The following is an 18,790-nucleotide window of genomic DNA, read 5'->3' as shown; positions in this document are numbered from 1 at the left end:
TGGCTTCTTCAATGTTTGTATTTAATTTCTGGACCTAATTTATTTATGGTCTGATTTGCTGTAGTCTTCACTTTGGAATTGATTTTCTGTCAGAACAGCAAGTATCTTTAACTTTTACAAGTACTTTTTTTTTAGAAAGTCTTAAATACAGCAACCTTTTCCATTGCATTTTTGAATTCTGTGTCATATACCATATTATTACCAGAGTGACCTCTTCACTGAAGCCCCTCGGAATCAGGCAGCTCAAGCACCTGTTAATGAAGGTAAGCTTGGACTGAGGCTGACTTGCTGTGTACAGATTCCAAAGCTGTTTGTGGCCCACTAGGAGATGGAGCCCCTGAAATTGTTCAAACCTTGCTGTTTTGGCAGGCAGGAAACTATTGTTGTGTTTGCCATATTCTAGTTAATGTCTTAGAAGAAACAGAGAGCACCATCTGTAAACTCATATCACAATTTCACCTCTTAGAGAATTCATAAAAAGTCAAATAGGAAGAAGACTCTAGCAGTATTGAGGATATTTTAATTTAATCAATTTAACTCAAAGAAACATTTCTAAAATTTTATATATAAACTGGGGATCAGTAATTCCCCAGCCCAGTGTGCATTATAATCAGCTGTGGACTTTTTAAAAGGCACACATAAAACATGTAAAAATTTAAACATTTTTTTCCTGTAGGTCTGTGGGAGTTCTTGGGAATTGGGAATTGGTTATTTTAAGCAATTTAGTCTTCCCAGGCCACAAGCTGCCAGCTTTTGGACTTGGTACGATGCTGCCTTGATTATTGTATGGTTCCTTTTCTCCACTTTTTGGCAGCGGTGACTTGCATAGTTTCCCTCTTTTCTGTTATGGTCTTCATTTTTTCACTGATGTCTCAGATTTTTTGCCTTTTTGTTGTTGTTTTTCATTCTTACAAATGATAATGGATAGAGTAGGCACTGTGGAGGAGCCCTGCTTGCTCTTGCCCCTGCCATCACATTGTGCTCTGCATCTTCCTTGGCCTTTCCAGCCAACACCACTGCTTTTGTCTGCTTAGAGTCACAATGATTTTCCATGGGACTCAGAGCTGAGTTTGCATTAGTACCAAGAAAAAGTCATGGCATGGTGTTGGTAAAGAAGATACTAAGGAATTTTAAAATGATTTAGGAAAAACTAGTTTTAAAAGGTCTCTTATTAGCTAGGTATTGTGTTGAACATACTTTAGGAAGATGCACTTAATAAGGAAAGTTGCTCACTTTGTTGAAATGGTTATCTCATTCTTTCTCATTTTAGTGTCTTCATCCTCCAAACCTGGAAAGAAAATCCCAGCAGGAGCAGTTTCTGTATTTTTAGGTATCATATTGTAGGGTCTGTTTTTTAAAAACTGTAAGAATCATTTTGTTATTTTTAAAATTGCCATTTTCTGAGGGCAGGCTGGAGAGTAATGAGGAACTTCAGAAAGCATGGGACAGCTTCCAGAAAGAGCTCATTTACAGGGTTAGCTCATATTTGCTTAGAAATCAGTGTCCCTGGACCTTTTTGTGTTTGAGTGACTGTGTAACTGATTACGGGATCTCTGTAGCATAAAAGGATGGAAGTGATTGGGTTGTTTCTGGGTTCTGTGGATGAACTGAAACTGAAAGTTCGTGGTGGGCAGTAGTGTTTTTTTTTCTGTATAGTCAGGAGGCCTAACTACACTAGCTTATAGCCAGGTTGTGTTGTTTCTCTACCCTCAGGGGACACTGATGTGTTTGGTGCAACCTCTGCTCCATCACTGATGGATCCCCAGAAGACCAAGCAGCCCACTTCAGGGAAAAGCTTACACCTCCCAGCACCCTCTGGCCTCTTTGATGATGACGATGATGACGGCAATGACTTTTTCGCAGCGTCCTGTAGCAAACCCTCCAAGACAGGTGCCTGTTCCAGCCTGTTTGTGAATTTTGCCAAGAAATAGTATTGACCTAAAAGGACATAAAACTCCTCCAGTTAATATCTCTTATAGTACCATAACCCCTCCTCAAGCATTCCTGTCGGAGAGTTGTCTCACTTCTGCTAGTACAGGCATGGTACTGTGGAGATCTCTATTTTATGAACCAGTCTTTTCTGCTTTGAAAACTAATTACTAGGAATTCTTCCTTAGAATGGTTTCAATCTGTTCCCTTGCTCAAGAATTTTAGTTCTCAGCCTTTGGAATTACAGAGAAAGTTTTAATTATACTTCCTTCCAGTAGTCCTTAGTAAGCCCTTCGAGCAGAATGCCGTGCTATCTCTTTATTTCCCAGCTTCCCTTTTGTTTTCCAAAAGCCCAGGTAACCTTGACTTTTCCTTATGTGATAGAGTTTTCAGCCCCTTGACCACTTTGGCATTCTTCCTTTCTTCTCCCTCAAATTTAAGCCAGTATATTCATGAAATCACTCCTAAATCAGTTCTTTAATGTGCTGCTGACTCTCCGAGGACTTTTAAGGAAATGCAGGTTCTGATTCAGTAGTTGTGGAATGGGGCCTGCAATTCTACTTTTCTAACAAGATCCCCAGTGTGCAGAGATTGCTGATCTGTGGGTTGCACTAGCTCCTTTTTCAGTGGTAGACATGGAAAATAAGGATAGAAGGAGGAAGTAATTGCCTGGTTATTTTAGAAAGAGTGCAGACGGACACATAATACACTGAGATCTGTGCTGATTGAGATGACAGTGAATGTAAGCAGTAATGCTGCTTGGGGCTTGGAACTGATTTGGAATCACAAATAAATTAATGCCTCTTTCTTGACAGCTACTGCTGTCCTGGGACATTCATGAAGTAGTGTCTTCATTTCAGTGACACACACCTCATTCAGTGAGCAGTCCTTGTGGTAGTGAAAGGGTGGCAACCACCCAAATACTCATCAGCAGGGTAAATTATGGTTCTTCCATTCAGTGGAATTTTGTGAACCTGCTAAAAAGAATGAGGTCTATGTATATTGATATGACAAGATACCCAAGGTATATTAAATGAAAAATGCAAATTGTAACATTCATTGTTCAAATTACATTTAATGCCTTATTTGTGAATGACTAACATTAATAATTAGCATATCCTTTGGGAGAATTAGAAGCATGTATACCAAACTGTTCCAGTGGCCATCTCATTTGGGTGGGGAGGTGGAGTTAGGGGGGAAATTTCAGTGTTTGCTTTGTATGGTTTTGTATAATTTGATGTTTTAATATTTTATTGATTTATTTTTAGAGAGGGAAGAGAGGGAGAAAGAGAGGGAGAGAAACATCAATGTGTGTTTGCATTTCACGCACCCTCTGCTGGGGATCTGGCCTGCAATCCAGACATGTGCCCCTACACTGGGAATTGAACTTGCAACCCTTTGGTTCACAGGCCAGCGCTCAATCCACTGAGCCACACCAGCTAGGGCTAATTTGATTTTTTAAAAGCGAGAGCTGATCCTCATTTTTCAGCTTCCTAGAGTGATTGATTCTTAAATGATCTTTCTTTCTGTAGGTCTATCTGTACCTTTTATGTCAGTCCAAGCCACTCTAGGCATGGAATGCTATTGCTTGGATAAATATGTAAACCAGATCATTAAACCTTACCTGTCTTGTGTTTCATTTTAGCTGCTGTTGTGTTCTTTGAAAAATTCTAATCTAGTCCATTTAATATTTCTTTATAACTAATCAAGAAATAACATACTTTATAGTTTATTCTTTTGGAGGGAAGAATTTTTAATCTGTGAATTCTATGGTGGGATTTTTTTTTTATCTTAATATAATTTTGTGCTGTGGTATCTTTTTAAAGACAAAGTCAAATCCCCTGCCAACATCTTTGATGATGAGGAAGGAGATCTGTTCAAAGAAAAAGCAGTGGCTTTGCCAGAAGCTACTGTGAATCAGACAGATGAAAATACAGCAAGAGCAGAAAAAAAGGTGAGCAGGAGGGAAGACTGAACATAGAAGTGTTGATATGGAACTTCCAAGCGTAGAGTGAAGAACCTCAGACACAAAGAAAGTTGGGGAAAAAGAGGACAACAGACACCTAAAGAACTACCACCAAGATTTAGTTATAGTTAGGATTTTGCCATATGCAATTGTTGTAACATCCATTGATGATCTTTACCTGAACCAGTTACTGTGTTGGGGGATGCAAAATAATGTTTTTCTAATTCTTGCATGTCTTCCATGTTTGTTAGCGGGCATTCTTCTGAACAGAAGAGCTTTTTCTCTTCCTGCTTTTTTAATATCACTACAGGATCATAGATTTTCTGTTAATGTACTATAATCCATGAGCATTATTTTTTTTTTTTTGATGCTCATGGATATTTTTGACCTGTATTTGGCCAGTGGGATGTGTCCTTCTCAATCTTTAAGCTTTTCTGGCTGCTTTCTCTTCCCTTTGTTGTCTTGCACACCTTGATATTTCTAAAGCATATCTCATGTCATACGTCTTCTCAAAACCCTGACCTTCCTGATGCTGACCACCTAGGTCCTAGCATTCAGAACCTGGCAGGCTCCTAGGGAAGCCTCCCTTCCTATACTGGCTCCAGCTGTACACATCTCATTTAGGTACTTATGAGGTAGGCAGCCTGTCCTAGTTTCTGATCCACCAGATGTGCCTGCTGCTTTTCTCTTGCTTTTGGCTCCTTACACATTTCTCTCTGCCTGGAATGTCCTTGCTATACCATCTCCCATGCCTAGGCCTTGTCTGTCCTGAGAAATTTACTTTATCAAGGAACTGCTTCTTTCCTCTTTCCTACCTACCTTATACCAATTTTGAAATTCTTTCTTACGGTGCTTCCATTTTGAGTTAATTCTTTGAGTGAGCTTGATATATGTCCAAGGTCCATGACGTCTTTATTCCCCTGGCATGTGGTTTGGTGCCTTATTGCTGCAGAGACTCAGTACATTTTTTGAATGAATGATTGAATAACTCTCATTTCCAGGTATCTTGTTTGTTTGTTAACTCTCCATTTTTTTCCAACAAAGGTCACCCTGCCTTCGAGCAAAAATCTTAAGCTCTTACCAGAAAGAAAGACTCAGAAACGTTTATTTTCAGATGAGGAAGACACCGAGGTAAGGAATTCTTTTTTTTAGTTTGGGGTATTAGTGTATATAGCATTAGAAACTATTTCTGAATCAGGATTTTCTAAGTAGAGGTTCAAGATTTTTTATTATGTTCTTTAGTTCTTTGAAAATAATCTCTTATAAACACATGGTCTTTAGAAAGCAATATGTGTACAATAATGTTCACTCTTGGGTTTCAGTCTAATGCATTTTCTGGGAGAAAAATACTCTGTTTTCAGGATGCTCAAATTTTAGACTATGTGTTGATTTTTAATGCAGTTAGGTACCTGTACTAGAATGGAAATTTACACACTACTTACGTTTTTGGTAGTCTCACTAAAAACCGGGCTTATTGATGAAGTGACAAGTATTCTGACACAGGTTTTTATCTTGAGACTGGTAACAGTTTGTGGCTGGCAATGGTTTATAGACAGCCTCAGTCCTTCAGGCACCTGTCTGGAGACATTTTTTCAGTGGAGTAGCACCAGTTCTCAGAAGTGGCACTACTTTTTCTGATTCCCACAGGCCTAGGTCCTTTGGGAACTCATTATAGGCCAGGCTTTTAGGGCATCCGAGACCAGTATAATATTGTAATGGACAGCAGTCAGTCCCCTTCACAGAAAATTATGTAAGCAGGGCAGCAGTTTACATGTAATTTCATTCTGTGAAGTTTGAGCCAAACTCTAGTGATTACTTCTCATTAACAGTCAGGATGAACATATAATTCTTTGTAAGTAGAGCGATTTACCATAGATATAAATAAAATCTTGGAGGCTTATATTTTATTGATGTCCAGTGTACAAAAGATAGGAATCAACCAAAATCCTGACATATGGGCACAACATGATGGAGCCTCACATTCTGATCTTACCCTGAGTTCCCCTCTTTGAGGTCTTTGCACCAGCTCTTGCCCTTCTGGGAATGCTCTTCCCAGAATTCAGAAGGCTTGGTTTCTTACTTTTTCCAGTTTTCTGTAGGTATATCCTCACTCCCCTTTGCATAACTTAAGCTCACCAGCTCACACCCTTCTGTTGTATACTTCTCTACAGTATGTATCATCGGTGACATTTCAGGTCCACTTGTTCATTGGCTCTGTCCCAACTAGGAAGGTTCAGTGAGGGTAGGGTGTTTTGTTCCTTGCTCTTATCCATAATACCTGCACTTGTTATTGGCACTTGGTTAGCCATCAAGTAGTTGGCAACTACTTGAAAAAGGCAAATTGCTCAGAATGTGAGCAATTTTAGTGATTTCAAAGGTGTTACTTACTGCTGTAAAATAAATCACTCCAAAATTTAGTGACCTAAAACATGAATATGTTTAATTACATTTTATGATACTAGAAGTTGACCGGGCTCAGCCAGGTACTCTTTATTTAGGGTCTCATGTGTAGTTCCTAGTGTGAAAGTAGCTGGGCTGAGAATCACTTCACTCATGTTTCTGGTGCCTGGGTGGTAAAGACTCAGATAGCTGGGGCACTGACACCTCTCTCTCACTGTCTCTGTGTGCTCTCCCAGCATGTCAACCTCTGAGAGACTGGTCTTACATGGTGGCCTAGAGCTTCCAAGTGAGATTCCCAAGAGCTGCGCAGAGGCTGTATTACTTTGGGTACACTTATTTTGGAAGTTGGCATTGTCACTTCTGCTGCATTCTTTTGGTTGAGGCAATCACAAAGGCCTACCCAGGTTCAAGGGTAAGGGACACAGATTCCACTTATTGATGGTAGGAGCATAAAAGAATTTTCAGACAGGTTTTTGAAACCACCACTGAACACTTTGTTTCATGTGCTTCATCATAGATTGTTTTTATTGGATACTGTCAGGGTGCTTAGGCATGGAGAAGTAGAACAGTCTAGAAGATAAAGCTTTGGACCAGAAGGATAGATTCTTTATTCCTATCTCTATATCTGAACTGCGGAACTAAAGCTTGCCATATGAAATCATTCTGGGGACATGTTTGAAGTAATGGAAAAGCCATTTTTTTTCAGCACCAAGGAAGATGTTAGTCAAGGGTCCAAATCCATGACGTGGAAATTTGTTTTGGTTTACTTACTTGTTTTTAAAGCAACAGAACCTTTTCTTTAAGTCTTTAAGTGACATTTTGCCAATGTGTAAAATGTAGGAGAGGCACAGGAAGCCTGGAGCTTCCTGTGTGACCTCCTCTACCTGAACAGACCCATGGGACTCCATGAGTCTCAGGCAAAAACCGCTGGACTTAGGTCTTTATTTGAGGAATAAACATTGATTCCATAATAAAAATTATTCAGAAAAGTCTTAGAAACTATGTTCTGGTCCAATTTAATTGTCTGGCTCTTGTGTATGAAGTTTCTTCCAGAAGAAACAGTAGTTCTGTTTTATGTTAAATTCATACAACTATTTTTTTGCTAATTCATGCAGCTCAGTTTGCAGCTTTTTGTTTGCATTATAGGCTAACATTTTGTAGCATTTTGAAAATTTCTTCAGACTCTACCAGATTTTTAAATAGTTTGCAACATCTCCGAGTGCAATAGTTCAAGTAAAATACCAAACATTTAAAATAAAAACTGAATTTTTATTTATTTAAAAGAAATAATATACTCTTATAAGTAACAAATATTATACTCTTTATTTGTAACTAAATAAAAAAGAGATAGATCCAGTAATTTGAGAAGCAGGCTTTTGGTTCCATTATAGAATCTGTTTAATCCCACTGATTTTTTGGACAGAAAAAGGAAGTCATTCTTTTTTTACCATGATAGGAGATTGATTGGAAAATTTCCCTTAAATCATCCATGTGGGATGCTAAGACAGAGCAAAGCGGGAATGTCCAAACCTCCAGGTTCCTGTAAGGCCACCTGGATTTAGCTGTGGTCTCTCCCTTCTCACAGACATTCATACTGCACACAGCTAACAGAGACTGATGCGGGTTCCTCAAGGATGACCTCAGCAAGCTTCTGTCTTTGACAAAGAGACCCAGATGCATTGCAGTCATCATGTCATAGTCTTCAGTGTTTTATTTCTGATACTTTAAAAACTGATGTATCTTGTTTACTAGGGACTTTAATCTTCATCCAACAGGATTTGTTTTCTTCTCAAAATGTGAGTAAGTCAAAAGATGCATCTGTCCTGCCTACCAGACTCCCCACGTCAGCCTTGCTTTTTGATGATGAAGATGAAGAGGTAAACATTGTTATTGCAACACAAGATAATCAAGTTTTTGATTAGTAGAAAACTGTTGTTGATGTAGTTTTATAGTCAGGGGCTCAATCAACAGAATAAGGTGATATGGAACCAGTCCAGCCATTTGACTGAGGTCTACACAACAAAAATATTTTAGTTTTTATTTCGGTGACTCCTTTCTTAAGTTCCCTTAGCTATACAATGGGTAGGACATTAGATCCTCAACCCAACTCTTATGGAAGGCTTTGCAGATTTCACTTTAAAACTCTGCCTTTAAGAAATACTTTTTAGAGGATGAGTCTGTGTTATACACAATGATTTTCAAGAATGCCTTGGATAAAGGGGGAGCAAGAGGAGAAGGCATCCATGTCCTCACCTTGCCTTTCTTTCCCACCCTGGATGAGAGAGCAAAGTTGGGGAGGAAATAAGGGAGAAGAAATAGCAAACTTTCATTCTTATGTGGTCCTTTGTGGTGGTTGAGCCCCTGGGCTTTGATGTCAGACATCTTTGCGCATATCCTATCTCAGCCACTTGTAGATCGGGGACCTTGGACAAGTAACGCTACCCTTCTGAATGTGATAGCTCAAACAATAATGTACAGTCTTTGGCACAGTGCCTGGGACGTACTAAGTGCTTAGTAAACATTAGCTCTGGTCATTTATATCCCCATTGGATACCAGTTCCTTATTCTTGTGGCCTTTCCTGCCTCCCCACACTCTTTAAAGGCTCCCTTTATCAAATCCTTGCATTTTAGGACTCTGCACCTGCTGTAGTATACTGTTAATGGTGTTTCTAATGCCAGCTCAGGCCTTCTGATGGTTTTGTTATTCTTATCTAAACAAAATTACCTTAATAGGCACCCCTGGAGTGCTTATGATACAAAAATTTAAAATGCCTTTGAACCTATTAGAATCAGCTGTTAGTAGGTCAGTGATTTTATTTAGTAAACTATTTCTTAAGTTTGTATTATCTCTTTAAAATTAACCAGAAACACAAGTCATTTCTTCCCTTTGTCCCAGGTGTGTGTCCTTCAGAAATGTAAAAGAGTAGCGAAAGCCCCATATTTCACCTCCTTTATCCATGGCTGCAGAGTGTAATTCATAGAAAGACAGGTGCAGGGAGCTGGCCTGCTCTCCTGGCAGCTGCAGGCTGTGGCCTTCCCAGGAAGCACAGAAGGCCTGCCCCACCATATTTCCCTGCACTCATTGCTCCCTCCCAGGTGTTCTGCCTTCAAGTTCTGTGAGGTGTTTACCTTTGGTGGAAGGAGAATACACTTAGAGAATATTAGACTGTTGTAGGCTTATATGTGAGAGAGAAGTGGGATTTACTAACATTTTGTGATTTTTCCCCACGTAAGTGTTACGTATATTTTGTACCTGACTAGAGATTTACTCTCTAACAATTTGACATGAGAGAATGTCTTAAGTTTTTTGTTTTATGTGTATAAAGTTGTCATACTCTTCTGCCACTTGTCTTTCCAGGATAATCTTTTTGGGGCTACAGCTGCTAAAAAGCAAATATCATCTCTACCAACTCAGAGCCTTGAGAAAGCAAAACCCTCGGAGCCCTCCAAAAAGAAAGCATCTGCCTTATTGTTCAGCAGTGATGAGGAGGTGGGTTGAAAGTCTTTCCTAGAAAAGAGTAGGGTATTGTTTGATTGATTGGATTTAAGAGTTACAGCTATCATAAACATTTTATTTTACTACCTACTTTATGTCTGGTGAAGTTTGGTCACTAAAGACCATGTTAACGAGACTAGCTATTTTTGTCTTAAAGAAAGATACTTAGTATAGTATATTAAGTTAAAGGTTAATCTTTTAAAAAATGGTTAGGAATAAAATAAATATGACCCTAAAATTATAATATATGCTAATTCAAATGAGTTAAGACTTATTTTATCTTGTTAAATGTCACTATAATAACAAAATCAAGAACATGAATCTAGACATGATAGGAATATCCTTTTTTATTAGTGTCTTAACAATATTTACATTTACTATCTAGAAACATTAGCAAAGTCAGTAGTAAAATATGGTTTAGCTACTGATCAGATTTAGCTGTACAAAAAAAGACTTTAAATATAATGAGATTAAAAACCCTGTGCAGTAAAAATCTTCCTTTATTATAATAATTGCTCTTCTTTATTTTAACATAGGCAAATTATGAAGGTATGATGTGGATAAATAAATCATAGCTATATTAATTTTTTTTAATTTTAATTTTTATTTTTCCAGAACACAAATTTATTTGGCATTTTGATGAAATGGTTCTCACAGCATCTTAAGGATTAGTACCAACTCAACCAAAAATAAACCCAAACTAAAACCCTTAGTGAAAGGAAAACATTAGAAATAGGCAGTGAACCCTGGCTGTTGTGGCTCAGTTGGATTGAGTGCCAGCCTGCAGACCAAATGCTCGCCATTTTGATTCATAGTCAGGACACGTGCCTGGGTTGTAAGCCAGGTATCCAGTAGAGGATGTGTGAAAGGCAAATGATCAATATTTCTCTCGCACATTGATGTTTCTATCCCTCTCTTTTCTCCTTCCTTTCCCCTCTGAGAATAAACAATAAAATATTTTTAAAAAAACAAACAAAAACAGGCAGTGAGACAGTGTACAGATTCGACTCCCACCTCTGTCAGGTCAGGCCCTGGGGGAGAAGGCCTTACCAAAACCTTGGCCTTTCCCTTTGGAGGCCCAGTGTGCATGTGGCAGGGAGCCCTCCTCTCACAGGAACACAGAAGTTGTTAATGTTTTTATTGAAAGCAACCTAAAATGACACAGCATAATTTGCTTTCTCTACTCAAATGTATGAATTTATGATGGATTGTCCTTTATTTTCCTTCTTTTTGCATTGTTAGTCATTTTCCCTGTAGTAATGGCCAGCCGTCAGTTGAGTTTTTCTTAGCATAGTGGTTCATGGAGGATGGGAGCAAAATTACTTGCAGAGTGAAGATAACTAATGTCCTAATACAGTAATTCTCGACATTAGCTTCACTTTGAAATCACCTGGAGAATTTTTAAAGAGCGCTTATACTGGGTTCCACTGCTAGAGATTCTGAATTAATTGGTTTGGAGGTATGGAATTTTCTAAAGCTCTTTCAGGGAGTCTAGCATGTAGTTGCTTCTCTAGAGGAGCATGTCTCAAACCATTGTATGCGAAGAAATCCTCTGGGCATCCTGTTATGAGTGCAGAATCTGACTCAGAAAAGTCTGCGGTAGAACCCGAGATTCCAAGTAACAGATGCTATTGGCTTGTGGACCCTACTTTGATTTGTAAAGCTCTAGACTCTAGAGACTGAAGGACCGTTTAAGCAAGTGCCTGAGTTCCTTGATTTGAAGGGGTGAACATAGCCAGGTGAGGTTTCCTATAATGCTAAGCCCAGATTCAGATTTTTGTAGTAAAGGGGTCACTAGCAGCTTTTATTGTGTTGTGTTTACATGTGCATAGCATGAGCTTTGTACACATTTTTTTTCAGCCTGCTTTGGGATTTTTAAAATTATATTTTTTTCCCCCAGAGTTGAGAGTTCTTGAATTATATTTTAATTTTCCTCTTTGTTTTCATCCCTCTCTTTAATTAATTTTGATCCTCTAAAGTAGATAAGTTCCCTTTTCCTAATACAGAATAGAATCTTAGAGAGGAGAAACATTGTAAGCAGATAGTAGAGAATGAAGGCATGAGGAGGTCTGTGAAGTCAAAGAACTCAGCTGTCTAGATGTGAGTTCAAAGAAAAGTCTTGGACAGGAGCTCTCTTCAGATGTGATATACTTAGTGGAATATTTAGTTTATATGCAACTTAGCTTAATGAATGTAAATTTTATTTTACTTCCTAGGTTCCTTAGACTATATTGTCACTGGATTTTAACACATGTTTTATATTTTAAGGACCAGTGGAATATTACTGATTCACAGACCAACTCAGCATCTGACAACAGGTCTAAAGGAGAACTTAGGGACTCTAGGACCACCCAGAACCAGGAGGCTGTGAAAAAAACCAGCCTCTTCGAGGAAGACGATGAAGATGATCTGTTTGTTATTGCTAAGGACAGGTGAGAGTCATTGTCCAGAGTCATTTAATCTGATTCTGTGGTAACAAGTAAGGTATTTGATGTGCAGGTTGTCAGCTGCTAATCATTCATTGCCTCGTAGTCATACAGATCAGGATGTCTTTGATACTCACATGCAAGGTATTTTTCCCCCAATACTAGTAATTTTTTTTGGATGGATCCTTATTTTACTTCTACCTATCCTTTTTTAACCTTAAAATATTATTTTTCTTAGTTAATTAGTGATTTAAGTACAGTTTGTTGTCTTTTTTGTTTTTCCTCTGGGATGCACTAAAAAATATAAAGTTTGGTTAAGGTTACTTAAGTTTGTTATTTGGATAGAAATCTGCAAAGTATTGCACAACCTCCTGTTAGGAGGATGGTTCTCTGCTGAGCTATGTTGTACCACACCAGTTGCTGGTAGCCCTTAGCTGATCTTGGTGGTCCTTCACATTTATTCCTATTTGGACTGAAACTGACAAGATGTGTCAAGTGAGTGTGTGCTGGGGCTGGTGTTGTGGCATGCTGCCAGATGATCTATGCATTAAGAATGACTCCTCTGCAGATATCTTTTTTCTCTTGAGAGCCTTAATTGATCACTTTGAATGTACTATTGATGCCAGTGCACCATCGATGTAACCTGGCAGCCAAGGAGAGTGGACTGGAATGGTAGTCCAGTCAACTGAATGGTAGTAGCATAAGAGACAATTGTTTGGACATGTAAATCTTAAGCACTGGCATGGTTAAGCTTTCATTTTGATTTGATAGATTCAGAAGCACCTCATATTTTTATTTCTGCATATTGTGATATCTTCAAATGTCACCATTTCATTTTTTCTTAAATTTCTTACTGTATTTTTTTTCCATTGCAATTTAATCCCCTTATACCTCCCTACCTCCCCAATGCAGTAACCACACTGTTGTCCATGTCCATGAGTCCTCTTTCCTTTTTGCTCAATCTCTCCACCCTATAACCTTCCCCCTGCAATAGCTGTCATCCTGTTCCCTATCTATAGGTCTGTTAGTTTGTTCAATAGATTACACATATCAGTGAAGGCATACAGTATTTGTCCTTCTCTGACTGGTGTATTTCACTTAGCACAATGTTCTCTAGGTCCATCCCTACTGTCGAAAAGGTTAAAATTTTCTTCTTTTTTACAGCCAAATAGTATTCCATTATGTAAATGTCCTGTAGTTGTTTTATCCACTCATCTACTGATGGACACTTGGGCTACTTCCTTATTTTGGTGGTTGTAAATAATGCTGCAACGAACATAGGGGTGCTTATGTTCTTTCAAATTAGTGTTTTGGGTTCCTTTGGATGTACAAGGTCTGACTGGAAAAGCCCAGCCATTGTTAATATAACTAGAATGGTTTGTGCACCATCAAGGTAACCTGGCAGCCAAGGAGAGTGGACTGGAATGCGCATGCATAAACAGTGATGACTTCACTGTGGGGGATCACAAGTGGGGGTGGTAGATGCTGTTGAGTGAGCATGTATAATGTGTGGCCATCACATTCAAAATGACTGAGCAATAATTCTGCATTAGATTTTGCATTGAGCTTGAACATTCCTCCATGGAAACTATTTGGATGATTGAGAAGGCCACAGATATGGGCAACTGGGGATTGGCATGACAACACACCTGCTGATGCATCATGTTTCATGCAGAGTTTTTTGGCGAAACATCAAATCACCTAGGTGATTCATTCCCTCTACAGTCCAGATTTGGTGTCCTTTGACTTCTGGCTTTTCCCAAAACTAAATTCACCTTCGAAAGGGAATAGATTTCAGACTGTTGATGCGATTTAGGAGAATCTGACAGGGCAGCTGATGGCAATTGGGAGAACTGTGTGAGGTCCTAAGGCTTCTGTATTGAAAGGACTGAGGCATCATTGTCTTACGTACAGTGTTTCTTGTATCTTGCATCTTCTTCAATAAATGTCTCTATTTTTCATATTACATGGCTGGATACCTTCTGGGCAGACCTCATTTTCCCAGAAGTGGGATTGCTGGTTCAAAAGGCAGATCTATTTTTAATTCTTTGAGATACCTCTATACTACTTTGGATAGTAGCTGCACCAATCTGCATTCCCACCAACAGTGTGAAAGGGTTCCCCTTTCTCCACATCCTCACCAGGACTTGTTTGTTGATTTATTGATGATAGCCATTTTGATAGGTGTGAAATGATATCTCATTGTGGTTTTAATCTGCATTTCCCTGATGATTAATGACTTTGAGCATCTTTTCATATGTCTGTTGGCCATCTGTATGTCCCCTTTGGATAAGTGTCTGTTCAGGTCCTTTTCCCATTTTTTAATTGGGTTCTTTGTTTTATTGGTGTTGAGTTTTGTTACTTCATTATAAATTTTGGATATTAACCCCTTTATCACATGTATTGGCAAATATGTTCTCTCATTCTGCAGTTGTCTTTTTCTGTTGTTAATGATTTCCTTTGCTGTGCAAAATGTTTTAGTTTGATGTAGTTCCATTTGTTTATTTTTTCTTTTGCTTTCTTTGCGTGGGGAGAGAGATCTGTATTGCTATGAATAATACCCGATATTTTGCTGCCTCTGCTTTCTTCTATGATTTTTAAGGTTTTGGGTCTAACATTTAAGTTTTTAATCCATTTTAATTTATTCTTGTGTGTGGTATAAGAAAGTGGTCGTTTCATTTTTCTGCATATATCTGTTCAATTTTCCTAGCATCCTTTATTGAATATACTCTCATTAGCCAATTGTATGTGCTTGCTTCCTCTGTTGAATATTAATTGACTACAGAAGTGTGGGTTTATTTCTGGGCTTTCTATTCTGTTCTATTGATTTATGTGTCTTTTTTTTTTTTTTTTTTTGCCAGCAACATGCTGTTTTGATTACTATGGCCTTATAGTACAGTTTGATATTGGGTAGCATGATTCCTCCAACTTTGTTTTTCTTTCTCTGGATCGCTGTTGCTGTGCAGGTCCTTTTGTGGTTCCATGTACATTTCTGAAATATTTGTTCTAGTTCTGTGAAATACATCATTGGAATCTTGATAGGAGTTGTGTTGAATCTGTAGATTGCTTTGGGTAGTATGAACATTTTAGTGATGTTAATCCTTCTTATCCACGAACATGCTATGTGCTTCCAGTTATTTGTATCTTCTTGAATTTCTTTCTTCAGTGTCTTAACAATTTTTCGAGTACAGGTCTTTTATAGCCTTGGTTAGGTTTATTCCTAGGTATTTTATTCTTTTTGAAGAAATTGTGAACAGGATTTTTTTTCTTCCATTTTTTTAATTCTTGTTCAGTTATAGTTTTCTATAACTGCTCACCCCTACCCCAGCCCCTACCACTCCCTCAGTCAGTCCCTCCACACCCCTGTCCATGCCCATGAGTCCGGTGATCGTGTTCCTTTTCTTGTCCTGTCCCCTTTTTTCCCCTGTCAACCCCATCCTCCCTCCCCTCTGGTCACTGTTTGTTCTTTATTTCCAAGTCGCTGGTTCTATTTTGCCCATTTGTTTGTTTTGTCGATTAGGTTCTATTCAGAGGCAAGATCATATGGTATTTGTCTTTCACTGCCTGGCTTATTTTACATAATGCTCTCCAGTTCCATTGATGCTGTCATGAAGGACAGGAATTCTTTCCTTTTGCTGTGTAGTATTTATTGTGTAAATATACCACAGTTTTTTGATCCACTCATTTACTGATGGGCACTTAGGCTCTTTCTAGCACTTGGCTATTGTAAATTGTGCTGCTATGAACATTGGGGTGCATAGGTTCTTCTGAATTGGTGTTGCAGGATCCTGAGGGCGTAGTCCCAGAAGTGAGATTGCTGGATTGAAAAGCAGTTCCATCTTTAGTTTTTTGAGGAAATTCCATACTGTTTTCCACAGTGGCCACACCAGTCTGCATTTCCCACCAACAGTGTACTAGGGTTGCCTTTTCTCTACCACCTCACCAGCACTTGTTTATTGATTTATTAATGATGGCCATTCTGACTGCTGTGAAATGGTATCTCATGGTGGTTTTAATTTGTGTCTCTCTAATGGCTAGTGATAAGCATTTTTTTTTTATGTGACTTTTGGCCTTCTCTATGTCATTTTCTGGAAGTGTCTGTTCAGATCCTTTGCCCATTTTTAATTGGATTGCATTGTTTTCTTAATTTCCCTTTCTGTTAGTCCATTATTGGCATATAAAAATACAACTCATTTCTGAATATTAAGTTTGTATCCTGCTACTTTGCTGAATTCATTTATTCTAGTAGTTTCTTGGTGAAATCTTTGGGGTTTTCTATGTCCAGTATCATGTCATCTGCAGATGAAGACAATTCTACTTCTTACATTCCAATTTGGATGCTTTTTCTTTTTTCTTTTTGTCTGATAGCTGTCACTAAGATTTCCAATACTATGTTGAAGAAGAGAGATGAAAGTGGACGTCCCTGTCTTGTTCCCAATCTTAAGGGTAACACTTGTAGTTTTGCCCATTGAGTATAATACTGGCAGTGGTTTTGTCATATGTGGTCTTTATTGTGTTTAGGTATGTTCTCTCTAGTCTCTAGTTGCTGAGAGTTCTTACCATGAATGGGTGCTGGATTTTATCAAATGCTTTTTCTGTATCTATTGATAGGATCATGTGATTTTTATTTTTCATTTTGTTTATGTGGTGATTCACATTTGTTGATTTGCAAATGTACCAATCTTGCATTCCCAGAATAAACCCCACTGATCATGGTGTGTGATTTTTTTTATACATTGATGTATTTGTTTTTTTAATATTTTGTTGAGGATTTTAGTGTTTATGTTCATTAGGGATATTGGCCTATAATTTTCTTTTTTTGCAGGGTCTTTATCTGGTTTTGGAATTAGGATAACACTGGCCTCGTAAAATGAATTTGGGAGCATACCTCATTTTGATATTTTTTAAATAGTTTGAGGAGAGGTGTTAGTTCTTCTCAGAGTATTTCGTACAATTCACCTGGGATATCTTCTGGTCCAGGGATATTGTTTATTGGGAGTTTTTTGATTACTGCTTCAATTTCATTAGATGGAATCTGTCTATTCAGATCCTCTGATTCTTTCTGATTTAGTCTTTCTGATTTATTTTTAGTTTTGGAAGATTGTATGTTTCTTGGAATTTATCCATTTTATCCAGGTTATCCAATTTGTTGGCACATAGTTATTCATAATAATTTCTTACAGTCCTTTGTGTTTCTTTGGTGTCAGTTGTTATATCTCCTTTTTCATTTTTGATTTATTTTTTTGGGTCTTCATTTTTTTTCTTGATGAATTTGATTATAGGTATGTCAGTCTTGTTTATCTGTTCAAAAAACCAGCTTTTAGTTTCATTGATCTTTTGTGTCTTATTTTTTTAAACTCTATTTCATTTTATTTCTGCTCAGATACTTATTATTTCCTTTTATTCACTTTGGGCTTTTTGTTCTTTTCAAGTTCCTTTAAGCATAAAATTAGATTGTTTGAGTTTTTTCCTTGTTTTTTGAGATAAGCTTGTAATGCTATGAATTTTTCTCCCAGGATTGCTTTCCTTGTGTCCCACAGATTTAGAATTGTTGTGTCCTCATTTTCATCTGTTTCAGGTATCTTTTGATTTCTTCCTTGATCTTATTATTGAGCCATTCATTGTTTAATAATGTGTTCTCTTTAGCTTCCATATCTTTGCATGTTTTTCAGTGTTCTTTTTGTGATTGATTTGTATTTCATAGCATTGTGTTCAGAGAAGATGCTTGATATGATTTCAGTCTTCTTAAATTTCTTGAGACTTGTTTTGTGTCCTAACGTGTAGTCTATTCTAGAAAACCTTCCATGTGTCCTTGAAAAGTATTTTTCTGCTTTGGGGGTGAAATGCTCTGAAGATATCAATTAAATCCATTGGATCTAGTGTGTTGTTTAAGGTCACTATCTCCTTGTTGGTTTTCTGTCTGGAAGATCTTCCCATTAAAGCCAATGGCATGTTAAAATCCCCAACTATGACTGTATTTTTGTCAGTCTCTACTTTTATGTCCATCAAGATTTGCTTCACGTATTTAAGTGCTCTTCTATTGGGTATCTAAGTGTTTACTAGGGTTATATCCTTTTTTTGGATGTTCCCTTTATCATTATGTAGTGTTCTTTGTCTCTTTACTACAGCCTTGGGTTTAAAGTCTATTTTGTCAGATATAAGTGCCGCTATCCCAGTTTTTTTTTTTTCCCTTTCCACTTGCATGAAATATCTTTTTCTATCCCTTTACTTTTAGCCTGTGTGTATCTTTGAATATGGGGTGGGTTTCTGGGAGACAGCATATATATGGGTGTTGTTTTCTTATCCATTCAGCTACCCTCTGTCTTTTGGTGGGAGCATTTACTCCATTTACATTTAAGGTGATTATTGGTAGATATGTGCTTAGTGTCATTTTATTGTTACACTATTTTCCTGTTTGTTTTTTTTCCTTTCTCTCTTTCTTCTTCTTCTTCTTAAAGTAAGCCCTTTAACATTTGTTGCAGTCAATACTGGTTTGGTGTTATCAAACTGCTTTAGCTTTTTCTTTCTGGAAAGCTCCTCATTTCTCCTTTGATTTTAAATGATAGCCTTGTT

At 37.8% G+C, this 18,790-nt stretch overlaps 1 protein-coding gene across 11 annotated transcripts in view; it reads left to right on the top strand.

The window, feature by feature from the left end:
* Positions 1 to 18,790, top strand: part of WASHC2A (WASH complex subunit 2A) — an 87,671-nt gene that overhangs the window by 41,650 nt on the left and 27,231 nt on the right. For 10 of the 11 annotated variants that reach the window (XM_054572340.1, XM_054572346.1, XM_054572344.1 and 7 more), the window contains exons 12-19: positions 206 to 263; positions 1,271 to 1,330; positions 1,714 to 1,890; positions 3,756 to 3,883; positions 4,940 to 5,026; positions 8,071 to 8,172; positions 9,654 to 9,785; positions 12,060 to 12,223. In XM_054572340.1, the coding sequence (XP_054428315.1) occupies positions 206 to 263; positions 1,271 to 1,330; positions 1,714 to 1,890; positions 3,756 to 3,883; positions 4,940 to 5,026; positions 8,071 to 8,172; positions 9,654 to 9,785; positions 12,060 to 12,223 (908 nt within the window). Of the gene's footprint in view, positions 1 to 205; positions 264 to 1,270; positions 1,331 to 1,713; positions 1,891 to 3,755; positions 3,884 to 4,939; positions 5,027 to 8,070; positions 8,173 to 9,653; positions 9,786 to 12,059; positions 12,224 to 18,790 lie in introns of those variants that run through there. The other variant, XM_054572349.1, reaches the window with a different exon arrangement.

The sequence above is a fragment of the Pteronotus mesoamericanus genome, unplaced genomic scaffold, assembly GCF_021234165.1.
Source record: "Pteronotus mesoamericanus isolate MK-2021 breed Mesoamerican mustached bat unplaced genomic scaffold, CSHL_Meso_final contig_230, whole genome shotgun sequence".
Lineage (NCBI taxonomy): Eukaryota > Metazoa > Chordata > Mammalia > Chiroptera > Mormoopidae > Pteronotus > Pteronotus mesoamericanus.
This window is presented reverse-complemented; position numbering and strand designations above follow the sequence as displayed.